The following is a 27,234-nucleotide window of genomic DNA, read 5'->3' as shown; positions in this document are numbered from 1 at the left end:
GTAGATAGCGATCAATAAAAGCCAAACACCAATTCTAAGCTTCTCGATTCCGTTAAATGTTGTGATAAATCGAGTGATGGGATCGTTTTCGCTAATCTGCCCTCATTTAGCATTACAGTGAGATTGTGTGTGGTTTATTGCACATTATTAGCGTTAATCCATTTTTAGGGAATAGGAGAAGCTTGTTTGTTGCAAGAAGCGACAACATACGTAAATATGGAGAAAATAGCAAATACATTCCTAGGAAATATATTTCTAGCAATTATTAATAGCACATAATTTATTTATTGTTTACAGCTTTTTTCTAAAAATTTTGTATGATTATTTCTGAACGAATCATAGTCTCTCCGCCCCGTTCTTTAGAGGCACAGATTTAAATACGGCAACTATCCAAAAAATACAATTAAAAATTAATGAATAATTATAGCAATTCGGCCAGGCCGTCCTTCCCGAATAAACAAATAAATAATTAAATACATATATTAAAGAATGTGTAAAGAATAATAGTACACACGAAACTGCTAGGGCAATAGCATTAATTATACGTTCCTATAGAGCCGTAAAATTTATTTTTAAAAAACCCAGACAAAGATCACCTATTTCACTTCCTGCTTAATGGGAATACAGAAATTTGTATAGGTAATTTTTCTAGTTAAATTTTACTTTCAATAAATTCTTCCAAAAATATAAAGAATTTTTAAATTTAAAACCATACGGACCCATTCTATGTTGCAGGTGTGTGGTCTGTCTTACGTTGTCAATCGAGTTGCGTGCAATATTGTTCGTTGGGTACAACTTGCCCCAGAGCACGATGCAAGCCCTTGAACGCAATCGCACATTGGAGCTGTACAGTGATTACTTGATAAAGTGACACAAGTGGAAAATGCTTTTGAAAATACAATTCTGCTTTATTTTCTAAAGGCGAGTATCCTTAAAATTCTTTCACAGGTAGTAGGATAACAGTGTCTGGTTTGGATCAGGCATCTGTTAACGCTTTTAATAAATTCTCTAACCTGCAAAAGGACAGGTGGTTCCAATTAATGGGTAAGAAAAATTGCGTACTTATTGTGCTACCTACAGGTAAAGAAAGTGTGGTTGCGTGTTTTTGTTTAGCAAAAAAGGAAGGTAAAACCATTGCATCGTTTCAACGCGCTTTATAAGCCATACAGTTTGCGCTTTTCTTCACCATTACGAGTTGAACGGTTACAGTAGCAACATCCGGTAGCTATAGCAACGGTCAACAAGCAGATCTTCAGCAGCTAACAACGATGGAGAACACCAGCTTCGAGCACTCCGCATTCGTACCAGCATTATCGCCGACTCAGCTTTTGGAGTTAAACAGGACGTTCCAACAGCTTTACGCATATCGACTGCAGGAAATTATGTTCGAGCAGCAACAAAAATTGTGGACTGCAGCAGCAGCAATAACGCCTCCATCATCACCTTCAAGCAGTACCGAGGATCGGAGCGTGATCAACCCATCGTTCCACCAATCGGCATCGGTCGACAGGAGTTCAGTGACGCATAAACGCCAGCCCCGTACGAAGATTCGTTTCAATCCGTACCACCTGCAAAGTCGCCCCAAGCACTTGTCTGCGATCCAGCAGCCACTGGATGCAGTCGAGGTGCATCTAAGCTATCACGAGAACATGGTCCGCACTTACTACCCTTCAAAGGAACATCAATCTCTGAAGGAGATTAGGCAGAAGGAACAGAAAGCTTTTGCTTGTCGTGTTACCAGAGCAAAGACACGGGTACTGCAAACGTTACTGATAACGCAACACGACGAAGCTGCGAACCAGAATCGAACCCAGAAGCTTCGCGTAGCCCAACAGCGAGTGTACGCAAATGCACTGTACCAGCTGCTCGGATTGCCACCGCGTGATTTCGCCGCAGAATGGGAGAATGTGAAGGAGCAGTTTGAAACGGCGAAGCCGGAAGGAGAAACATAGTGAGCGAGAAACTAGGATTAATAGAATATTTATGTTAGTTGTTAAATTTGGCCAATAAATCAAAGGTGCTATAAACGGAAAATACTTTAAAATGGAATATATTTTTTTATTGTTACTGATGTTGGTAGCAAAACAAAGATTACTAAAATTCGAAATAAGAATATCACCAGCGAATGTTAACGAGCAAAGAGCCCTGCATTACCTCGAGCGTTACGCGCCTGTGCAACGCACCGACTGCTTGTAACGCTTCCGTACAACCCTTCGAGAACTTTCCATATCCGACGGGATTATGATATGAAATAAATATTACTTTTAATTGAACTATAAGCATAATCATTCTATCCGCATCCCTTAGATTACAGTTTGCATTAATTCTATTTTATTTTGTTATCACGTGTTGGAATTGAGCGAGATAAAAATTGAAAGGGAGAAAACATAATTTTAGATTCCACAGGCAAAAAACAAAAATCCATTGCACTCTAGATTGTTGCCAAAAGAACACACTAACACATTCACCCAAGAGCATATATGCTGCGCTACACTATGTCGGCTGGCATGCATGCAACATAACAACATCGGCGATCGTCACGGCAGGCGGCCTATATGACGTCAGTGAAAACAGCTGATTGATGATGAAGCCAATCTAAATAGCGCTTGAGGTTTTTAAACATTTGCTTTGATTATTTTAGTAAAGTTTGGTTAATTTTGATTTCTTACTTATTTTTAATTGAATCGGATGTACAACAATAATATGTAAAAGAATTGCTATATCACCTTAATTTAAATTTTACACAATTCAATTTGTGATGCACGATAAACGAGATAAACCAATGCTGATTTGTGTGTTAAGTAAACGATGATGATTTACTATATATTTTCACCCTTATGAAATTGTGATACACATGCACAATGCATTCAAATCGTTTGGGTTGAACAAAAAGTTTGTTGCTCATTTTACCCCTTTGCTAATTTGAAATGATTGTTGATGAGTATAACAATCAGAGGTATCCGTTACGCTACGTTTGGTTCAGCTCTTCAAGACAGGAGCAGTTCTGTAACAATCTTTTGGCCATTTTGCCCATTTCATCGCGATTCACCCTTCACTGTGGTCAAGGGTCAATCGCCAAGCCAAAGAGTGAAACAATATTAGCCATTCAGCTCAAATAATATAAAACCTCATCTACATTTATTGTCGCGGATTGATTCCAAAAATCAACTTTTTTCTCATTTGTTCATTCGTTAAAACTAATAACTTTTCGCTCCACCTAATAGTAGTATCGCGCAACATAGCCGGCCGCAACATTGCCCGGTCGCATGCATGGTTGTTTCACATTGTTTGTATTATTCGTATTTCGTTCGTTGCCGGCGACGGTCGTTTTGGTGTGATTCCGTTTACTTTCTTTCATCTCACTCGTGCTCTCGCTCTCGCTCGCTCGCTCATTCTTTCGCATTCGAGTGTCACGAGAAAAGTGTGCGTACTGTGTGTGTAGTGCAGGTTTGTATTTTATCCGGTGCATCGTTCTACGTTCCGGTACCGAAAGCAAAGTTCGCGTCCAGTTTTTTTGTGATAACGAGCAAAGGTGAGTGTGTTATATTAAACAGATAGCAGATAGAAATCGCAACACTACGCATACGAGGAGGGCGCCATATACTATCTCGCTCTCTTGCTCGTCAGGTCCCGCGGTGCGCACGCTTACTACTTACATCGATTGTAGGTGCGTGCGTGTGTGTGCGTTTGCGTGCGTTTTTCGTGATATCGCGTGAATGCGAGGGTGCGTATTGACCGCCGCATAGAAACAGTGAGCAAGCGGGTGAGAATACCACTACCACCAATGCGCCTTCCTGCTGACAGGCGGCGAAATCCCGCGTGCTCTTGTGCAATCGTAGCAACCTGTCACAACTTGTGTTTTTCTTTGCTTTGCGAATTATCGAAAGCAACATAACGAAAAAAAGGTTCTACCGGACGCTTATGCTTATGCAGTTTAATGGTGTGCTGACCGAAACAAAGGAATAACCCGGGACAAGGTTAACCCAGATCCGTGAAGCGAAGAACAGTAAGGCAAAAGGTCGTCTGACACCTCTTCACAAAGGCCGTTTCACACACACTCTTTTGTTCCCATTTCTCGTTCCCAGCGGCATATCAAAGGTATCGAAGAAATCCCGAACTAATTATCTTCGTAAAGAACTGACCACACGCACCTAGCTAGCTGGGGGGGGTGGTGGCGCTCCGTTTGGTTGGTCCTCCGGTGTAGCACAGCAGGAGTCCTCAAGGTCTTTTCACACCAACGTACTACGTACGTGTGAGTGTGAGTGGTGCGTACATGACCTAGAATGATAAAAGATTCGTTCGAACCTTCTTCCGTGCTTCCGTATTTTGGCTTCCTTTTTTTTTTGTTCGATGCCGTTTCCCCGAGGAGAAATGGACGGGGAGGAGGGGGGGGGGGGAGAAGAAAGCGGTGCATCGATCGTGTTGCAACTTATCAGCTGTTCAAACTGACAGTTATAGCATGCCCCCATCTCGTACGCCGGTCTTTGTTGTTCATTCATCCCGCTCATCAGGCCCCGGTTACGATCGTACTGCAAAAGGGGCGCTGGCTGCCGATCGACGTCCGAGGGGTGCGTCAAAACTGTGCAACGCAATTAAAATTATCACAAGCACGATCCCCGTCCCTCCACCATCATCCCTTTTGCTCTCCCCCCTTTTCCTCCTTTCTTTGGTGCAATAAGCGTTGCCTTTCCGTCATTCTGATGCGATTGTGCAGGAAGCACTAGCTACTACTACATTGGCAAAGTAATGTAGTATCACCCTCCCGGTAGGCTCTAGACTAAGTCCAGCTTTTAGTACAAAAAGCGCACAAGTTTATATGTACAGCAAGTAGCGAGCTAAAGGAATAAAAAAAAAAAACGAGGAAAAAAGATAAAATAGTTGCTGCTCGTCTTGCACTTAAACCGAGCGGCACTGGCCTGGCCCGGCACACCACCACGAAGCGCCGTGCAGAGACAAAAAGACGGATGGAAATTTCCACTGCCTGGGCCCGTCGTGCGTACCGCCGCACACCAAGCCCAACACACCTCCCACCCCGCCTGGTCTCGCGCAAACGACCGTGGGGTGGGTTGTAGGGTTGGAATAGTGTTGGTTTTTTTTTGCTGTTGTGTGTTTTGTGCAGATGAAAACCGTTTTCTGCATCTCCTCCCGAGGTCCGTCCTGTGTGCTGGTGGTTGCGTTTTAAGATTTCTTTTTCGTTTGGCCGGTACGTACCATGATCGAGTAGCAGAATCTTAGCAGAAGTAAGAACGTTACGATCGTTTCGTATGATCATAGAATAAAAATGATCAATAGAGCAGCAGGCATTGACTCTAGCGATCGCAGAGCGGGATGAAAAATTTGCAAAACTTTTGTTTTCGGTTTGATTTAACTTTTGAATATCAAATAAAAAAATCCTCGCTGGTTAGGCCTTTAATTAGTTATATTCAGCTGTATTTAAGTTATAAGACTAATAAATTTTTGCCATTGAGGGTCTGGACCCAAATCCCATCTCAACCTTTTTTCTTTACCTCAAGTTAAGAAAATCAGAATGGTCTTGATTACCTTTCAGAACATTTTCGATGGTCATAGACAATAGATTTACTGGGCCAGTAATTTTGTCTAATCCGGTACTTTTTCCTCACATAAATTCTTCAACCGATTTTAAGGGTTTTATACATCTTTTCAACTGCCAATGTTTGTGAACTTATAAACAAAATGGACAATTGTTTTGGAACTAGCCATTTAGACTAGGAATATGCTCGAATTCTAAATACAAGAGAAAGCTTAAACAACTTTTCTGCAGCATTCTACACAACAAACTTAAAACTGAAAAGTGAAATAATTCATAACAAACCAGGTGCTTTAATTGCTTGCCTAGTCTCATGCCAAATGACTCATTTATTGGTACATTTGCCAAGGTAAAGCCATACCAAAATCTGGAAGAAGCATCATCAACATGTTAACTTCCTATGGCAATTTTGTTTTCTTTCAAAAATTTTCAAAACATTTCGCAAAAATCTAAAGCATGAATAAAGTCAACTGTTTTTCTATTTTTAGCATGATGAATGAATTTATTTGATTGTCTAATGTGTTTTGGCTAAATTTACAATGGCACAAAAGAGCATCCAACCATAGAACGACTCTTCCAAAATCTCCAAATGAGTTTTACAAACAACAAGCTAAGGCACTTAATTGGAACCTTAATCAAAATCTCAATTTGCGTAAAAAATATATTACTCAATTTTTACAAAACTTTTTTTTCATCTCCTTATTAGATGAATCAAAGTTTTATTGAGCAATACGGCCAGGCCGTTCCTTATGAATAAAAAAAAAGTTTTATTGGAAATTCAATTGAGTATTGATTGGCACATTGGTATTGATTCAATACCATGTTGTAAGTGATGTTATTATGTTTTGTTTTTATTTATTTATTATAATTATTGTAATTTAATCAGTGTACAATAGCTTCGTAGTTTATTAGACTAAGGTAGAAAACGGTTAAGCATAGGTTCGCTTATAGATCTATGCTTCAATTGAACATAATACCTTCCTTTTTTAAATAAGTCATACGAGTTAACGTATTATGTTATCTGTTTCGAATTAACAATTATTCCTGCATTGAACTTGACAAATGAACAACAAAAACCCATCGTCCTTGGAACATTTTTCTCTCAATGAAGCATGCTCTTTGTTCAGTAAAATCCATACTTCTTACGCTCGCCTCCTCTTCCTACATCACACTTTTTTTTCTCTCTGCTTAAGTGATCGTACCACACGCACCAATAAGCAATCATTTACATTCTTCATTAATACGGTCCGCGGTGCCGAGACGCTTTTTATTAAAATTAATAAACGCCGATGTAAACATTCAATAGAATGCTGCCGGCGTCAAGCGTATGAAGCGAGAGCTTGGAAGGCGGGCGAGAACAAGAATACAATTCCGTTCACGTTCTGCCTGTTAGGTGGTGTTTTACTGGACAAAAAAAAGGTGTTTCTTTATCCCCATCTTATGGATTTTTTTAACTTCTGTTCTGTAACCAACCGAACCGTGCCTTTGCTTTACAGAGCGCGGTGTCAGATGTTGCGATTGGTCTTCGATAGTGACGTTTGCATCGATTGGTGATAAGCGCCTACACGGGAACCTAATCTCTCGTCAGCACTCATGCGAAACGACGACGTAGCTTGTAGTGCCTCATACCTTTTCCATCGTTACATTGCTGCTTCAAAGCTCAGTACAATCTCCTTCCTGATCAGTAATAGAAACGTTAGCCGTTAGCACTTCCAGCCAGCAATGCTCGTCCGATGACTTTTTTATGACCGTTCGCTCGCTTGCATAACACAGAACAGAACTCGCGATCTAAGCCCCCAACACGTTGCTGGTCGTTGCTTTGGACGTGAAGTTTTTCGGGCTTTATTTTGGGCACGTTTCGCTAAAGCCTTCAGAGGGGGTATCATAATACCTTGCGGATTTTTGATTTTTTTTTCTCTTATACAATGGGCACGCGCGCCCCTGTTGAAGTAGCCTGTCGGTGGTGGAGGCACGACAGCGATTTGTAGTTTCGGTGGCTGGACGCACGCTTGTGGAATTGGCGATGGATGGCGATTTTTGTTGTTGTGTGGATGATCGTAGCATTTAATTTATCGACCGAATTCGCGAACGTTCCAAATGGGTCGGAATGGTTTATGCGAATGAAGTGAAAACAGAGCAAGAAACCTGTTCTCTATGACGGGGTGGGTTAGTAGCGCCGGGGATCAAGTTTTGGTTGGTATGGATGTAAACCTAGAGAAGTGAATTAATAGAGATATCTTTCAAGAACGCGTGTGGATCAAGGATGTGTAGATAATATAATCCGATTAGTAGCTTAAGCCAATTTGCCTTCATTTTAAATTTATCAGCATTTTTTGAGGCATTGATTAAATTGTTTTAATTTATTTCTGGAGCTGATAACTGCTTTTTGATAAGTCCTTTAAAAAACTTTGAAGCGGGCGGCGTTCTGTTTCAATTCATCATTCATAGTGCCCCCTACATCTCTGTCTATATGGACGGCCTAAAAAGACTTGACGGGCAAGATCCTTCGGTGCCTTTCTCATGACATGATCAGCTCTTCGCTTCTTCTCCTTCTTTTTTGGCCTAATGGCTTCTTAGATCATACCTGTCATTTCTGGCTGATCAGACTTATTGATACCTCATAGTTGGATAGTCCCCGCTCACTGTGGGGGGACGGCCCAGATGGGATTTGAACCCCGGTGAGCGAGGGCTCAACCTGCAGAGTTTAACTATCATCCAGAATAGTTAGGTCACTGTACAACTCCTGGAATGCGCTTCGACCGGAATAAGCCAGTTTTAGACAGAGCCCAAGTCTAGCAAACATACCGTGCGTACTAGGACTATAAATGCCTTCAAGTATTATGTTTGGAGAAGTTTCCTTCCTGTAGAATCTTAGTAAGACTTAGGTTGGCAGCTAGTAACCTTGCTCGTATCTCAACCTTCTATTTTGTTGTCGGTGTTTGGCTTTTGATTCAAGATAGGTGAAATTTTGGACTTCTTCAAGGTGCGATCATTACTTATCATTCCTACGCTGACGGTACCTGGTGCTGGTGGTGTCATCATTATTTTAGTTTTCACCTTGTTAATCTCCAGTTCGAGGCTTTGTGCCGAACTGCTTGATCCTTTGGTAAGCTTCTGTGTAGCAGAAGAGCCGCTCAAGCTATGGCATGTCTGATGGCAGCAGCGCCATGTCAGGATCTGGATGGATCTATAGTAGATCCCCAAAGTTTTCGCCTATCAAGCCTCGGTTGGTGAAGGTTCATGGAGGAAGTGCTGACCCTCAAAGGCTTCTTTCTTCTTCCTCTACTTCTTCCTTGGCACTATATAACCTCTGAAGGTCTCGGCCTGCCGTTTCTGGCTTTCTGTAACTTTATTTTGCCCGTATTAGCAAATTAGTTAGCCCTGCTTACGAGGAGGCGGTCTGGATAGGATTTGAACTCCGGGGTCCTACCGTGAGTATACCGACTCCGCTGTCGCCTCGGCCACTTGACCGCCCCTTGAGAGATTTTAATTCAATTTCACCTGAAGTGTGATTTCTAAAGGCTTGATAGGGTTGACGCTAGGAATTATTTTTTTTTATTCATAAAGAACAGCCTGGCCAAAGACGCTAGTAATATGCAGCTTAAATTTTGACAGCATATAACAGTTTAAAAACCTCCCGAACCTCAAATTTCGAAATTTTACTTTAAAAAATTAATAAACTTTAAAATCAAAGAAAAATCCAGAAAGCACTAGTAGATATATCGAATATGAAATCATTCGCACTTGTCGTAGATAACACTCGCCTGCATAGTTGCCACCCCTTTACTCATCGAAGGTGGAAATGAAATGCCCGCAGCAAAAACCTGACCAAAGATAACAAACAAACCCCACTTTCCGATCCGCCGGTATGCAATGTCCGCTGACTAATTAGATGATACACTCTCACGCCGCAGTTTATAAAGGCACGTGGTTACCGATAAAGCACCATCATGTCCCGCCCGATCACGACGTTTGCGTCCGGCAGAACGTGTCCGCCAGATCCAGGAATCCACCCCTTGGCTTATCATTTTACTCTATCACTGTAACCTTCTGATTTGCGTGAATTTTTTGTTGAAAATTCCTTCTTATACCCGTCACCATTATCTCTCGGTCGGTCGGTGCGTTCGCCGATTGGGGAACTCCATTTCCCACTTACCCTCATCGCGGGTCATCATCATTTTGATGGTGCTGTCGAGGTCATTACGACGAGGCGGCGTTTGAAGCCACCATCGTAAAAGAATATTGATAATGAAACTATGCTCCCCATCACTCCTTGAGAATGTTCTTCTTCTTAAAGGCGAAACAAACCCCAACCAAAAAAAAAAAAAAAATCGCACAACCCACACACACGCTGGAGGTCGATTTATGACGATGACCCGCCAGTTGTCGGGCGACTAATGCGTAGTAGCAAATTGCGATGATATAAGCCCGGGCAGATAGCTGGCGAGGAGGAGATAAATTGGTGCAATAATTTAAACGAATGTCGTGCTCGTGATATTGTTTATTTTCTTTGCTGTTTGGTTTGTGTTTTGTGTTTTTTTTTTGTGTCACTTCCCGGAACAACATGCGATTAGAATCGAAACCGTAATGTCGAGGTTCGGGAACTATTGTATAATCTACTGGCATGGGGAGCAGGTGGGGGAGAGCGGTGGGGGGGGGGATGTTTGATGAGCTGGTGAGATGCACGTGATACTTCTAACCATCAGTATAAAGGGCTAAGGCACTTGTCCGGAACTTGTTTGACATTGGACATTATAATGATTGATTTTAAATTGTGGCGAAGTTCTAAGTGATCGTACCTCTGTATTGTTCAAGGTTCTTCTGTCCATTTACTCGCTCAGGACTTCCAGGTGGTCCTTGAGTGAGGCCCCTTGTCTAGACGGTAGAAATGGAGAAAATTCCCCCCCGTTTGATCAAAATCCGCGATACACCTCCTCTTAACTTGCGTCACCAGATAAGCTTATCGGCTAGTCGGCTTGGCTTGGAGGGGGGTTGCGTTTATGACAGCAACTTTCCCAGCTACGCGCATATCACCCCACAATATAGCCTCACTCGAGCACCGGGCCTATTGCTGACCTTTGTAATCCCTGCGAGCCTTTTACAATTAATAAGTCACGCAGTTTGAAGTGGCGTGCCATAACAATCCGGCCATAACTCCATCAACCGGAGCGGGAAGGTGCCTTCAAATGGCACCGTCGTGCGAAACGCAACGTTTCGCGCCGTAGGCGAGGTTTTGGTTTGCTAGGCTTAACCTAGTTGCCCGAAGAAAATTAGTCCCCATTCTCAGGGTTACAGTAATAGAAAGGGTAAGCCTGAGGAAGTTTCCGTAATTCCGGAGTGCATAATTTCTAACGTTCTAACAAAAGTGCACTTGGAATTAGCATAATGTTTCGCTTTTCGTTGGGGGCTACAAATGGAAACGATAGGAATACACGACGAGGACACGCGATTCTTGCGGGTGATGCAATCGTGGACCAGGTGAGGAACTGCTGCCAGTTTTGGGGAACCGCAATCCCAGGTGGGGAGTACCAATTTTCGGACACACGTAGTGTTTCAGTCAGTGGCATGGTGGCGGTACAAGCATAACCTTTTTATGTAACGTGTTGGTTAAGCTGTCGTGTGTCGTGGGCGATGTTAATTGGATGAGCTGGCGGGAAATGGAACCCGAGCTCTGAAGTCCTGATTCCTGAGACTGGACCGTTCTTGGGGAGTACAAGTAGAACTATTGACACGACATTTCCATGAAAGCTTCCGTAGGTTTGTATACGTTATTTAAATGCATTTAACTGCACAAGATGAATTATTTCGCCAGCTTGATTTTGTGTTTGAGCTTAAGCAAATGCGACGTAGAAAACAAGGGCCTTTCTATTCGAAATTTAAATGGTTTGAATGATGCTTAGTTTGCTGTTTAGAACCGTCTTTATCTCGGGCCTTCCACACCTTCAATTCGTTTTACTCTAGGCCTTTTATAGTCTTGGTGATTGAATTGGATCTTTGGACCTTGAATTCTCTCGCAAGGGCATCGTTTGCCAAAAGATCTTCTCGTCTAGGGTCTACGTAGCCCAAACGACCACATCGTACAGCATGCCTTCTACTCAACGTTACTCTCAATCCCAGGATCTCTCTGGATATTATGGCTACTAAATGTCCCTTGACAGGCCTCTCGAAGGCTTGATATGACAAAGCGTTCTCATGTCTTTCGCCTGACGTAATGCAGCGTGTCCAGGGTAGTGATATCAGCAACTCAACTTTAACGCTTGGCATTGCTCTGTTAGCCACGTAGAGCTCAGCTTAAATTCAACTTTAATCTAGCTTTACTTATGTGAATAAAACTGATCGTAAATAGTATATTCTGAACTGTCTTTAAGGCTCTTAGACGTTCAAGAATTGGGATGATTTGAAAGGATTCAATCAATTATGAAATTGATAGTTACCCTATCAGTATATTCACTATAATTATGGCTGTTGCTCACTCTAGCGACAAGGTTCACTTAATAACAGGCGCCTTTCATATCTATCTGTGTAAGCTTTTTTTTAATTTGGACAGTTGACTCGTTGATGGACTAGTAGACCTGCTTGGTCTTTAGAAATTGCCTTCTGTGTCTTCTGTGATTCTACGGGCTGTAGGATAATCTTACCATCGTGTAGCGAATTATATTCGCCAGGCTCCGGTGGGCTGGTCACGTTATGAGCATGACACCGGACGACCTAGCCCGTAACTGCTCAAACGGGCCAAACTGAGATGGCGTTGATGCGTCCGCCAGAACGGGCGGGATAATCGATTGGCAGACGAAGGCGCTGGACCGTGAGCGGTATCGAGGATTGTTGCAGAAGGTCAAGACCGGTTGTAGCGTCGGATAAGTAAGACTTTCTTCTTCTTCGTTGACACTACAACCTCGCAAGGTCTCGGCCTGCCATTTCTGACTTTCTGTGACTGGATTTTACCCGTACCTGGATATTGAGTCCTGCGTACGGAGATTATACACTGAAATAGAAAACAGTGAAGATACTATTCCAGACAGTCCAATACAGGTGGTTCGCTGGATCGATTTTAACTCAGTCTTAATTTAAAACGATCGGAAGATACTTCGCCTGTAACGACGCACTCAACACAGTGTGGCATTTAATTGCAACTGTTAAAATATAACGACTGCCACTAAAATCCCAATCCAACCTACCAATATTAATGGCGATCGTAATAAACACCCGGCATCCACAGCGTATGATTACATACGTGCGGCCTCCCTCTCGGAATAGATTGCCCTCAGCCTGGGACAAATTCAAATGCACGCGCACAAACTACATGCGGCATCAGGAATTGCACCGCGTGCACTATTCAATTTGGGTGAGCAATTTCCGCTCAATTGTGTTCTGGCGCCACACAGTAGTGTAGTACACCAGCGAACCAATCATTATTATACAGGCCATTTGTAATAAGTGACTCCCGGCAAGAGGTTCACTAAACGAAATGCGCATTACTTTCACGCGGGAAGCGATGTGGACCCTTGAACCACGTGCGTCAAACCATGTTTGTGGCTAGAAATAGAAAGAAATGGTGAAGTGTGTAGGTAACACAAAAAAGGCGATCACTCGCCAAACCTCGTTCTGCGGACAAATCAATTGTGGGTCGGGGGGAAAGAAAGCAAAAGTGTGTGTGTGTGTGTGTGCGACCATGCGCGACTGACGCCCGCCTGCAAGAAGTCATCCCGGACGGATGCGGCCGAAGAAAGCCGATTGATACGGCGATGGGATGATGGTGGCGTCTTCGAGCACATTTACCCCGTGGACCCCGTTGGTGGAACTGGAGCGAACCGGCGTAAACTGAATCAGAACGCAATGGTTAGCAATGGCGACATACTCTGTGCTGGGTGATGTGTGGATGGCTGCGAGTGTCATTCGGTTGAATTCGGTATGAATTTATTTAAATTGATGTACACAGGGCTCTGGGTGGAGAGGGCCTCACATTAGATTAGGTGTCGAACCGTTGTTGTTTTTATCTTTCGACTTGTTTTGTTGCCACGGTTAGTTAACATGCGAAGCGATTCACCCCGCGGCATGTAGATGTAGATCCAAATGTTGATTTCTACTTGTTCTGGATTTGTTTTGGGGGAGAAATAACTTGTACTTGGAAGCCCAATTTATTCGATTTACTATCCTTGTTGAACCTTATTATCATTTTATGATTGTGATCTTCTTACAATTTATCTGTTTTTGGTGAGCATTTTTATAACTAAATATTTGCTAGAATATTATAAAAAAAATTCTGTACATTTGACTTTTTTTATTCAACTCTTCTTGGCCTAACCGACCTCTTATAGGTCATGCCTGCCATTTCTGGCAGACTAGACTTAAAGGTACTACGTAGTTGTGGCGGTTCGGTGGCCGAGGGGATGACGGCATCGGTCTTCACACGGCAGGGCCGGGGTTCAAGTCCCATCCAGAACGCCTCCCCGTACGTAAGGCTTTTGACTACTTTACTATGGGTAATATTAAGTCACAGAGAGCCAGAAATGGCAGGCCGAGACCTCTCGAGGTTGTAGTGGCAAGGAAGAAAAAGTAGTTGGAAAGTCAGTCCTCCTCACTACGGCGGAACGGTAAGAATGGGATTTGAACCCCGGTCCCACATCGTATGAAGAACGGCGTCGTTGTGTCGCCCTTACCACCGGGCCCAAATATCCTAATATACTAATAGCCCAAACAATAACACATGAATAATGAAATAAGGTTTGGAAATAAGAGTTTTTATTTTATTAAAGTTTTTTTAATAGTTTATTGGAGATTTTTTGAACCGGGTTTTTTTTAAAATGAAATGTTTTTAATAAATTTTTGTAAATTAAAATTTTGATAATATTTCTTATTATTTCCGTAAGTTACCGCTAATTTTTTTATATCTTTAATTTGTTTGTAGAAATTGTAAAAAAATCATTGATGGTTTTCAGTTTTTATTCAATTTTCCTTTCGTTTGCTATATTTTATAAAGTTGTCTTATAAATTGTATAAGTACATAAGTTACTTAAGCATTTTTAAAATACATAAACTAATCCATTAAATGGAGTAGCCCGGTGGAAGATGCGAGAGAGACGCCGGACTTCACGCGACAGGACCGGGGTTCAAATCCCATCTGGACCGTTCCCCCATAGTGAGACATCATTAAGTCTAGTAAGCCAGAAATGGCAGGCATGACCTAAAAGCTCGTTAGGCCAAAAAGAAGAGAAAGAATAATCCATTATATCTATTTTTAGATTCTTCATTTGTTATAACTTTAATCTGTTTAAATATGATTATCAATTTTGATTTAAACGATTTTTTTTTCCATTGAACAATTGTGAAGCATTTATATTGATTTTTATGTCTTTTAACCGTTGATTAGAATTTTTTATACGTTTTCTTTAACTTCTCCACTGTTAACAGAAGCTTGTCAATTTTAACTAAAGTTTTAAAGTTTTATAATGTTATGAACATTTGCATTTACTTTACTTTTTATTCATTAAAAGCTAATAGATGTCTTTTTTATATTTCTTCGCATTTTTATTACTTTTACTACTTTTTTATTACTTAAAATTTTATTGCTTCCCTCCAGTGAAGCTTACCTACAGCTTTAACAATTTTTCTTGTGCAACCCGCTTTATACTTATCGATACAGTACGCAAATTGTGGACCCATTTGCTAGTGCTATCTTTTGTTTGCTTTGTATATCATTGTGCACCGCGAACGCGCGAAACAAAACCGCAGGAACGTTTTGTGCATTGCATGACGATAACGGCAACAACTGCAACGATGCATCGCCCCGGATATTGCGCGATAAAAGTGCATTCTAGTGCTGTACATCACGTACCGCCACCTGTTCTTGGCGATGTGTTGTGTGGAAACCCCGTGACACGAAGTCATACACGGTCGTTGCATGGCGATAAAAGTCCACCGCCAGACAATTGCTGCCCGATTGGTGGGGCAGGGGGTTACAGCTGACCTCGGCTGTGTGCATGGCAGTGTGTTCTAATTGCAATTTACAAAGCAATAGAGCACATTTGCTTGTTGAAGAAAGGATTTGAAAGGAATTACAAAATGTAAATAGAAAGTAATTAGCCCTTCAAATGGTTGGGTTTATGTCCCCAGCTGGCTGTTTCTAGCCATAGGAACTAACCATAAACGTCCGTATGAGATAGGACGTTAGCATCAGCTAGCTTTTTTTGTTTTCGATCCCTCATCGCTAATTCCGTATGACACTTTCATTGACAATTTGGCAGTTGCTTGATCGTCGACGGGCGTCCCGACTCTTGGGTGAACGAAATCGGTCACTGATAAGTCGCGCCAGCGTCCCAGCCTCTATCCCTGTCCACACAGACACAGCCGATAGAGTTTGGCGCGAACTCTGTCCACTGGCGCGGGGCTTGCGTTGACTCAGCGCCCGTGCTGGCCGAATAATTGCACCGTGTGCCGGGAGGTTTGGTGGTGGCGGGCGTGGAGCGACCGTATTACGATGGATGATAAGAGCACCCACTTGCACTGTAGACGCGGGGAATATGGGTGATGGAGATGGCACGGGGAAAACGCTTCATCGAATCTCTCCCTGCCGGGAACGCAAACCGGGAACGATCCCACACTCAGTTGTATTCTGTACGTGATGCGATGTAGAGCGAAAAGTCGGTCTGTTGGATCCGGATCCGGTTGTGTGTGTGACTCTGTGGATCTGTTGTTGTTGTTGCAAGGACAGCAACCGGACTGTAAGTAGTCGTTCGTGTGTTTAAACTCGTTGGAAAAATTTCGTAAATAGTGAACTGCTCAGTCCTCTGTTTTTATTATCTCTCCACCTGAGGCCGATTATTTATCATCAGGTATCTACCCGGCCAGGGGGATGAGCCGATAAGACGAATTTACCGTGAACCAAATCTAACTCGCGCCCACCTGTAATTGCAAAAGTGGGAATTTCGACGACACGTTTTGTTGGTGCCACCGTGTGTGCTATCTTACCCTTTTTCTATTTACCGGTTAGGTAAGGTAGTGCGATTGGGATCTTCACTCCGCGGAAAAAAGGATTAGGTAGATTGTGTTGATTCGCTTCCCCCCGACAGGGGTAATCTTGGGCCGACGCGCGATAAGCTGACGTACCGGTGGAAGTTCTCGTGAGTGAAAGGGCTTTAGTTGGCGTATCAACCGATCAGTCTACAGTCAGTGGCGTTAGTTGCAAAGTCTCAGGGTAGTTTCCTTTGGACGACGCCTTACAGTATGCAATCGCTATTTTTGGCGATTATTTTTAAATTCTCCGTAACAAAATTGGCAATTAGCGCCAAAAAAGATTCTAAAAACACAGGTTTAAAATAGACGAAAAATAGTGCACACCCAGCCAGCCAGCCAAACGGATGGATCGATGCGGCATCTGTCCACAAATTCTACGACCATTTAACGACGACCAGCCCGTCTCGTCCGGATGACGCCAGCTGATGCTTCACTCACAAGTCCTCCAGCTTCCGCTTCGAATAGTAGCTGAACAGTCTACGACCTACACCACTTAAAAAAAGCAAAACCAACTGTTCATGCCAGTGTCCTTGGATGGGCGGGGGCAACCAAAGACGTCAGCGGGCCGAGACCGGCCGGAACCAAGCATTACTGGTTGAGACAGATTGTTTGTTGGCCCATCGCTTTTTTTTTGTTTCCTTTTACTTAATTTGGTTAATCACTGTAAAGAGATCACGTTTTTTCAAATCTTTTCTTTCCCGCCTCGAGATAGTCGATTGGACCTGGCAAATGTCCACCGTTGGGTTGGGGAAGAAAAAGACTCACCGTTATGACGTCCGAGGGCGAAGGTTTATGTAACGCGTTGAAATGTTGTTTTCCGTACGGAAAGATTTGGAATTTTTAGAGCGTTTAATTGCATCGTAAAATGGCGAAAGGGAATAACTTCTCTTCCCCTAAGTTCCATTTAAGGGTCAAGGTTAAGGTTAGCGTCTCGTGTTCCACAGTCACATCAAAGAAACAATGCGCTTCAGTGAATGTATCATCCGCAAACAAATATGAAGAAGCGCCATATATCACTTCAACATCTTCCCGGATTTCTCAGCGCTCGGAAGGTTACTTAAGTGCCAGAGCAGCGTTACTTAGTGTGTGTGCTTGAGTATGATCGGGGAGGTCTACATACATCTCCTCCAATCGTTTACGTTTCCCTACTTCATTAAAGCATCATCATCTGATCTGTGTCTGCCTGTTGCTATATTTATACTTTCAGATATTGCCATACCACATCACATCAGCAGTACACAGCCATCGCCCGGTGTACACCGCAACCCCTCACGTTCCCCGTTCGTCCGGTCCCGTTTTTTGCATCGTTCACGTGCGGCAAAGCTGGTCATTCTAGTAGTATTCGCGTGTAGATTTACAGGAACAAGCAGCAGTACAGCATACAGAAATTACTTAACAGTGGTTGTGAGTGTGTTTTAGTTGTGTCCAACTAAGAAGTGAAACAAAAGAAGAAGGAAAAAAAACTTCGAGCTCGAGATTCTCCTGTGGTGGAAATAAACTTTTAAAGGCAAGCGAGTGCTCCGAACGTCACCTTGACATTCGCCGATCGGTTCGTGTGCTGTCCCAGGTGCTGAAAGTCGGAACTCCCTGCCCACCAACCAACGTCCGTTGCAAAATGTGGTCCGGTTTTGCAGACTACGTAGCAGAAGCCTGACACGATACGTGCATCTTCTACTGAGTGCGATCGCGGTCCGGTCGTAAGCGAAAGGAAGTTCCACCGGTGCCCCTGTGCAGCGGTAGTGTGCGATCCGTGTCCGATCCGGAAACAAACGAAAGTGTACCTTCCAACCCCGCCGCCACCCGCGGGTGCAACGTGCTGCCTGTCGTTCGGCTTGATGAGAACGCACCCGTCCGTACGGGGAGGACCGAGAAACGCTAGGAGCGGCCAGTTACACGCACTGCTAGCAACACTTATGCATAATATTCGGGTTAACGCGACCACCGAATCTGCCACCCACTGTCTCCGGTATATGCCCAAGGATCCGCGGCTTAGATCGACAGGAAGACCCGATCCCCGTGGGACAATACCGTTCAACAGCATCACCACCAGCTTAAGCAGTAGCGATAGTAGTAGTAGTAGTAAAGCTACCAACACCACCAGCATCGCGATCGTTCGTCGCTTCCGTCGTGCCGTTTGTGCCCGTGACAGAAAGACCATCCGTAGTAATATCCGTTCCATCGTCGACGACGCCACCGTACGCGTCCGTTCGGGGCGTCAGCTTCTCAGCGACACCTTGACCTGCCTTCCGTCGGTTAAACAGCTGCCGAGCGGTGTGTAAGTGGTGATCGTGTAAGTCGGACGTCGAGAACACAACAACTGCCGTTTATATATACTCTGCGCAACCGACCAAAAACTGCTCGAATCCACCATGGTGCTCGAAATACGCGTTACCGATCCGTCGGAAAAGTCGATCACACCGGAACGGGTGAAACCACCGTTGCTGGCGGAAGAGATGGAAGATCGTCGGAACAATAATAGCCGCCATTCGCCCGGCCGTACCCCGGTACGAATCGGGCGCGATGAGCTCGAAGCGATCAAAACCAACCTGCTCAACACGAACGAGGTGACGTTCTGTACCGTGCTCGATACGGATCTTGGTCCACCCGGGTCGCCCGGTTCGGGACGCGGGAACTATGGCAAGAACTTGAGCATGGCACAGCTGAAGGTGCCTGGTGCTGGTGGTGGTGGTGGTGGTGGTGCTGCTGCGGGCGGTGATGATGGCAGAGATGGTGGTCGTCGTACCCGCCTCATTTCGGAACTGTCCGAAGCGGACTCGATACTGTCCTCGTTCCACGAGCCGGAGAAGAAGAAGCCGCACAAAATCCCGGACGGTGGCTATGGGTGGGTGATCGTGTTCTCGTCCTTCATGATCTCGCTGATCATGGACGGTGTTTCGTTCTCGTTCGGATTGATCTACACCGAGCTGCTGGATTACTTTGGCGAATCGAAATCGAAGACGGCCTGGATCGGATCGCTCTTCATCGCCGTACCGCTGCTGTCCGGACCGATCATGTCCAATCTGGTGGATCGGTACGGGTGCCGGAAAATGACCATGCTCGGTGGATTCATCGGTGGCATGGGATTTGTGCTCGCTTCCTTCTGCCAGTCGGTCGAACAGCTTTACTTCACCTTCGGCATACTGTCCGGTGTGGGGCTCGGATTCGGTTACGTGACCGTAGTCGTCTGCGTGGCGTTCTGGTTCGATAAGAAACGCACGTTCGCGACAGGTATCGGCGCGTCCGGTACGGGCATCGGTACGTTCGTGTACGCTCCACTCTGCCAGTGGCTAATCAACAACTTCGGATGGCGTGGAGCAACCCTCATCCTGGCCGGCACCCTGTTCAACATGGTCGCCATGGGTGCGCTGATGCGCGATCCCGAGTGGATGATCGAGGAAAGTAAGCTGGAAAGTCGAGCGCAAAGTATCCAGACGTTCTCCAACTCGAGCGTCTATCTGGACGAGATCAAGAAGCTCATCGAGACGGGCATCCCGAAGGAGCACGTGCTGGACACGCTCGTGACGAACGTAAACACGGAAGCGAATCAGGTCATCCCGCCGGACGATTCTACCATTAACAAGAGGTATCAGAGTGAGGTCGCACTGCCAACGTTCTTCAGCGAACAGGAGCAGCATGGTGCACGTGGCACCGGGAATCTTCACGCCAGCAATCGCTCCCTTCGTCACAACGTCCTCACCAAGGAAGCGTTCAAGCGCAGTGGACGACTGGCACAAGCGAAAGCACGTCTAGCCAGCACGGAAACGCTCAACTCGTACGAGAAGCTTTCCGACGAAGACGATGATGATCGCCACGAGCAGCATCCGGATGGGATAAGCCTGGGAATTCGTGCTTCGTTGAAAACGCTAAGCGTAGCCTCGCTGGAGGATGGATATCTGAGCGTAAAACGACAGCAAGAGCTCCACGTCAAGGCGGGCGGAAGTACCTGGTCTTTGGATGAGCTTGCACTGGCCGGATCACTGGTCGTTCCCGCGCCCCACACCGATGGTACGCCCAGCGGGGGTGATGGTAGCCGGGCGGAGAAATGTCGCAGCTTCCGGGGCAATTCGCTCGATGTGGTGTACGAGAACGAAATCTTCAACCCGAACGTAGACACAAACGTTACGCTCGTAGTTCCGAAGCAGACGAAGCTGTTGCATCAGCGAGCGGTCGCGCCACGCGGTGGCGGGCTTAAGAAGCAGCATTCGCTGGGGCGTCAGCATTCGATGCGTTACTCGAACTTTTACAAAGACATGCGGCTGCATCGGAACTCGATACATTACCGCGGTGCGCTGCTCAACACCCACCGGTACCGGTTGAAGGCGTCCTCGTGTCCGAACATCTATCGCAACTCGATGACGACGATCGCCAAGGAACAGGATGAGGTAGGTTGAGGGCTTTATCTCGTGAGTTGTGTGCATCACCGGATTGATTGATTTAATTGCTTTAATTGGCCTAGTCGCGCTACTAACACAGCGAGAGTTCTCGTGAAGCGCTAATTAAAAAGCCATCAGCACCGTTGAAGACGCACAAGGCAAACAAGATTGAGAGTGTTTTTAAGCTTTTGGATCGTGCACGAAGCTGTTAAGCTGCTGGATAGGGGAATTTAAAATTTGTTGTGGTGGTCGGTCGGTGAAGCACCAGACCGCGTGTTTGTCTGCAGAGCGACCATGCGTCTCCATCCGTTTTGAGGGGGATTGCTAATTTGTGGTGATTTATCCAGATAAATTAGATTTTTGCACTTTTTCATTTGATAAATTGCAACTTTTGTTGGCTTTTGTTAAGCTCAGGGTGACGTGCGTTTATTTATTCATTGTGTATGTTTGCTTTTCTTGTGATTCATACTTTATATTAGTTTGTTTTCCAACGTTTTAGCTTATCTTCTAGTAGCTTTTTTTTAAGCTTAAATTCATTAAAATTCAAAGAGCTTAATTTACTATTTTTTCGTAATTTTGTTTTGTTTTCAATTTTATTTTATGTCTTTTTGTTTGTCTATTTTGTTGGTAAAAGACTCGAGAAGGCCCCCCCCTAGAATCTTTTGTGTGCAGCACTGTGGCCTGTCATTTTTATTGAACAGTGGGATTTATGTATGGTCATAACTCGTTTGATATAAACATTGTGCTTTGCTCTCTAAAACTGTTACTGTGTACTGCGGATTGCATACATTCAGGCGTAAATCCTACAGTGCCTAGCAAATTTTGTCAGGGGGAGCAAATTTTCTCGAGTCTTTTACCGGTCAGGATAGAGGGAGGGCGATTTAATCGAATAATAAGCAATATTTCATTCGACTTTATTCAACCATTTTTGACCACACTGAAAGCACACTGTGAAGCTTTCGCAACTTGTACTGCTGATTGCATACATTCAGGCGTAAATCCTACAGTGCCTTACAATTTTTTTCAGGGGGGCCTTCTCGAGTCTTTTGCCTTTAATTTGTTATTGTGCATTTGTTTTGTGCGTTTGTCAAATTATCTTTTGTCTTTTGTTTTGTTTTATTAGTTTAAATGAAAAGTGATTATTTTTATTAGCGTTTTGGAACTTCTTTTGTTTTAATATGCTTTTTTTCCTTTTTTCACTTTTAAATTCCACTTTTCTTGACTCTCATTTGATATTAAATTTAAATTTTTAAATATTATAGATTTGTTTTTATTTTTATTTTATTTTAATTTGTTTCTACGTGTGTCATTATTATGCTTGATGAACTCTTATTAATTAATTATATTTCTCTTTTTTCCTATTTCCTTAGCCATGGTACGGAAGCTTCATCGATACGCTGAAATCAATTTTCGATTTTTCGCTCTTCTTCGAGTTCCGGTTCGGTATGCTCTCCATCTCGACGTTGCTTCTGTTTGTTTGGTAAGTGAAGTTTGGACATGGATTTGAATTTGTTCCAACAAGATCCTAATTGTCCTTCTCTTCCTAGGTACATCATTCCCTATTTCTACATCCCGGAGTACGTACTGAACTACAACTACAGCGAGCAGGACGGTGCGAACCTTATCTCTGTGATCGGTATTACCAACACGATCGGCATGGTCGGACTCGGCTGGCTCGGTGATCGACCATGGGTGAATGTTTCCAAGACGTACGCCGTGTGTCTGGCATGTAAGCTATCCTGTCACTCCTTTGTGGAAGTCTTTCCAAATTCCAAATGTGTATTGATCCCCTTACTCCTTCCCGCAGTATGTGGTGCCTCGATCTTTGTCATGCCGTGGGCCATCTCCAGCTACCCGGCGATGGTGGTCCTGTGCATCATCTTTGGCTTCACCTTCGCCAGCACGTTCTCCTTCACGCCCATCATCATGGTGCGGTTGGTGAGCTTGGACGATTTTACCGTCGCGTACGGGCTGGTGCTGCTGGTGCAGGGCATTGGCAGCCTGGTCGGACCACCGATCGCTGGCTTCCTGTACGATGTGACCAACCGGTGGGACGATTCGTTCTACGCGGCCGGGTTCTTCATCTTCCTGTCGGGCGTGTGCGCTTGGGCGATTGGTGCGCTAAAACCAACGCCGGACGATGCGGACGATGCGGACGATGGGGAGAAGGAAAGTGATGCTCTCAGCTCAACGGTCACGGCCTAAGCGAACGGGGGCTGTGTGCCGCCAACTGTGGTGCCTTTTGTACTTATAAATGAAACGAGTGTGTGGTCGTTCTCAGAGCAAGATAGTAAGACATTCAGCGTTTCATATCACGACGGTGTGTTCACGCATCTCCTTACATGGTTAGCGCTTTTCCATTTCATCGTTTTTTCTAACTCCCCGCCCCTTCTGGAAGGACAACACGAAAGCAAACGAATGGACTACCTCAAAAAACATGTACTTTGCAATCAGCGGCATCGTAGTAGTATTCCCCTCGAGATAGATAATCGCGCTTTTATGTTTCTGGTTTAAACGTTGTTACAGGAGGGACAGATAGGGGGAAAAAAGCATAAAAAAAGGTATGCAATACACCAGAACAAAAGCTCCGTAGAACAACGAACGTCAATCGTTAATGCCTTATTAAAGAAGAAGTAAAAAAAGCAGTACATTATGCCTAGAAGGGAAAGTAGTTAAAACAAAACGCGTGAAACTTAAGAGACAACCCCTCGTGTTCTAATATTTGGAAGAGAGAAGGAGAGAGAGAGAGAGTAAATTTAAAACAAAACATGATACAATCTGTTAGGAGTTGCTAAACTATGATAACAAATAGAGCAGACAAGTAGAGCTTTCGCGCGCTTTTATGCACCGGTAAGAGGCACTTTAGAGGGGAGAAAAAAACTTTGCCGAGCGCATGAGGAGCTTCCGTGACCAATGTTGTCCTCAAAGTTATTTAGTGGCACCTTAAGCTAGCTCGTCCATCCGGGACCATCATACCCTAGGCAACCAGGTCATATTTTCGAGCCCAAGCCCTTTCTGTGGTGGTGCCGGTTACTATACACTTGTTTTTTTTTTTTGGGGCTAACGGCCCAGTAAGTTACTGTAAGTAGTAGACACACTTAAAAACACACACACAAAAAACAGGGCTCTTGTTGTGATTGTACTTTGTGTACTTGTAGAACAATTTTTATGTTTACCTATCGTTTACGTGGTTTTTGCTCCCTCACTCTCTCTCTATACACGTTTTGTTCGGGTTTAGATGATTAGATAATTCATTCGAGGGCACGAGTTAGGTTTTTTTTTTTTAAATTTCGTACTTACTTTTAAGATGTGTTTTTACAACTAGGTAGAAAATAAAACTCTCCAATCGATCATCAGTTGCTTTCTTAGGTTTACTGTTCACTCCGAAAATCTTCGTTCTCTTCTTCTCCTTTGACCTAACGACCTCTTATAGGTCATGGAACCTCTTATAGGGCGAGAATAAGCCCGCTCGCTACAACCGACCAAGGCAGAAAAGACTCTTGAGACACTGCTGCCTTATGTTCACGATAAACTTAGGACATACCTGAATTTTCTGGTATTTTCTGAAGATATCGTATCTTCTAAGTTATTCACTTTACAACGCAATTCTAAGACGAGTAGAAGTGATCAAGCTACGACATTAGCATATGGACTGCTCAAGATTATTATTAGGCAGTCATGATCGTTGCAGTGTTGCAGCCTCTCAGTAGTTGAGCTGTTCGGTACTTAAAAGGCTGTATCGAATGCCTGAAAGACGTACAGTGCGGCTCTGTACATCGAGTGTCTTCGTTCTGGAGCATAGATGCAGCTTCCTCATCATGGTCTTGAACCTTTTTGGAAGTGTTGGTATACTAAATGGTTTAGTACCAATATCCGCTTCTCTAGTAGTTGATCCACTTTCCAGGGTTTAAGAATTTCATAGTCAGAATTGCAGAGAAAATGCACCTAGAGCTTAAATTTCATTTCTATCGTTTGATGACTTCATGCGAGTATTGCAGAAGGATACCGTGATCGTCATATGCCAGATTATGAGATACACTAACTCTAGGCAGTAAGAATGGCATCATTTTCGGGGGTTGGCCATCATAGCTGGGGTTGGCTATCTTCTGTACCACACCTGGTGCTATCCGATCGTCTTTGATAGGTACCCTTGTATTCGCCACTAGAATAGTTTTGGTTTGAAGGTCTTCCATGTAGCAGCAGCACTCCATTTCTTGTAGTCATCCGTATCTGTAGAATGAAAATGGAGTTGTTACAATGACAAGCTGTATGAGGGCTGTAGACTAGTGATGGGTGGGCCATCCGTAAGCGTCCCGGTAGGTTTGGGTTGTATTCCAAGTTTAAAAGAGTACGGGTCGACCCGTTTGTGCAACGAGTCAGAGTCGATCCTGTGGGTGCAGCAAAGCATACGCGAATCCGAGCCGTGAGTTCGACGAGTTCGGTCCAATCGGCTCGATTCCTATAGGAACGAACTCGACTCCGGGTCGATCCGGGTGTGATGCATTATTTTCGGATCATTTTCCCAAGTCAGTCCACAATAATGTAGTGATAGGCGCTCGGAATCAGAACTACTTGGTTCCGATTCCGTACACGGAATCGGTTCCGGATCCGATTCTGGAATCGGATCTGGATCCGAATACGGATCCGGTTCCGGAATTGAATTTTTACTTGTTTATTAATATTCATTATTATTCTTAAAAAATGCAAGAAAAATAGGTAAAAGACTCGAGAAGGCCCCCCCCCTGACAAAATGTGTTATGCGCTGTTGGATTTACGCCTAAAGGTATGCAATTCGCAGTACACGTTGCGAGAGCTTCACAGTGAGCTTTCAGTGTGCTTTCAGTGTGGTCAAAATTGGTTGAAGAAAGTCGAATAAAATATTGTTATTATTTGATTAAAATCCCCTCTCCGCTAACCCTACCATTCATTTTGGGTTACAGGGGCTTCGTACTTGTTTTCAGTCGCACTAGGGGTGAACAATCGGGCCTAAAACATGCACAGCGTTCTCGGACGGTAACGAAACAGTAATTCGATGAATACTTGTTACCTTGCATTGATATTCAGCAAAGGAGGAAACATAAGAATATCATAATCTCAAACCACTTGTTACAATGTATTGTATCAAGTTCTACTCGCTGTCTGTTAAAAGTATTAAGGAACAATGCACAATGTTTACATCAAATGGGTTTTGACCATACAGAAATCCCACTGTACAACAAAAATGACAGGCCACAGTGCTGCACACAAAAGATTCTAGGGGGGGCCTTCTCGAGTCTTTTACCAAAATATAAACCGATGATTTTTGATTGATTGAATATTGCCGTTTTATTGCATTTTTAAATTGTGACTATAGAAAAGTGCAAAACAAACAGCTTGAACACATCGTCATCAAGAGCAACCAGCTGATGGGTTTGCTAAGCAACTTGCGCGCGACAGACCCTTGAGACCGGCTGTTTTTTTTTTGCATTTTTCTACAGGCACAATTTCAAAAATGCAGTAAAACGGTAATATTTAATCAACGAAAAATTATCAGTCTGTATTTTTCTTGCATTTTTTAAATAATAGTAATATTATAAATATTAATAAACAGGTAAAAATTCAATTCCGGTATCCGAAATCGGATCCGGATCCGGAGTCGGTTCCGAAAAATGTTCCGGACCTACTCTTCGGAATCGATTCCAAAAAATGTGTAGCGCTCCGACATCGATTTCGACCAAACCGTCATTTTGCCCATCACTTCAATAATGCTTGTGTTTTTGAGAAAACATTGCCCTTGCCGGTGGTCTGCCGATTGCCCATCACTACGGGCAAAATGTCCATCGTTTCGTCCATCACTAGTCGCCTGCCGTTCGCTGATGTCCTGCTAGTGCAGCTGACCCAAATGAGGTGTCGGGCAGTCGGGCAAAGTTCGTGATATTGTCATTAACATGGTAAAAGTGCACCCGTACGTGTACATGTTGTCGAATTGTTGTATTGTTAATAGATCACACGTGCCAAACAACACAACCACCTACAGTCGAATGCGCCACCTTCATCTTGGAAATACAGATACAGTTTCCGTTCCCAGTTGCCGCTGTTTGCTTTGAATTATTATTTATTTATTTTCCGTTACTTTTATCTATATTCCACACCCACAACATCCAATCATCATGCTGTCCCCATCGGACCCATTCCGCCCGTTTGTTCCGACGGAACGGCACGAGATGCCCTGTAGGTTCTGTAGGACCATATGTGACCCATCGCTCGTTCGATTACAATTATCCATATGTTTGTGTGTGTGTTTGTGTCTTTCTTTGTGTG

At 44.0% G+C, this 27,234-nt stretch overlaps 1 protein-coding gene across 2 annotated transcripts; it reads left to right on the top strand.

The window, feature by feature from the left end:
• Positions 1 to 3,290: 3,290 nt before the first annotated feature.
• Positions 3,291 to 24,290, top strand: LOC118509434. 2 transcript variants are annotated; one of them, XM_036050023.1, is made up of 5 exons: positions 3,291 to 3,532; positions 17,769 to 20,943; positions 22,305 to 22,414; positions 22,482 to 22,663; positions 22,742 to 24,290. In XM_036050023.1, exons 2-5 carry the CDS (start codon positions 18,931 to 18,933, stop codon positions 23,137 to 23,139), a joined length of 2,703 nt encoding a protein of 900 aa, XP_035905916.1. In that variant the 5' UTR covers positions 3,291 to 3,532; positions 17,769 to 18,930; the 3' UTR covers positions 23,140 to 24,290. The 2 variants fall into 2 exon arrangements, with proteins under 2 accessions (XP_035905916.1, XP_035905917.1); XM_036050024.1 differs by lacking the exon at positions 3,291 to 3,532 and adding an exon at positions 16,043 to 16,269 and having other exon boundaries at positions 22,742 to 23,423.
• Positions 24,291 to 27,234: the final 2,944 nt, after the last annotated feature.

The sequence above is a fragment of the Anopheles stephensi genome, chromosome 3, assembly GCF_013141755.1.
Source record: "Anopheles stephensi strain Indian chromosome 3, UCI_ANSTEP_V1.0, whole genome shotgun sequence".
Taxonomy (NCBI): domain Eukaryota; kingdom Metazoa; phylum Arthropoda; class Insecta; order Diptera; family Culicidae; genus Anopheles; species Anopheles stephensi.
Note: the sequence above shows the minus strand (reverse complement) of the source record. Positions and strands in the feature narration are given on the sequence as shown.

Bases quoted from the DNA above. Each gene is read 5' to 3' on its own strand.
- LOC118509434 (XM_036050023.1), top strand. From the start codon at position 18,931: ATGGTGCTCGAAATACGCGTTACCGATCCGTCGGAAAAGTCGATCACA. The intron at 20,944-22,304 runs GTAGGTTGAGGG...CTATTTCCTTAG, and splicing joins TCGCCAAGGAACAGGATGAG to CCATGGTACGGAAGCTTCAT. The intron at 22,664-22,741 runs GTAAGCTATCCT...TCCTTCCCGCAG, and splicing joins GTACGCCGTGTGTCTGGCAT to TATGTGGTGCCTCGATCTTT.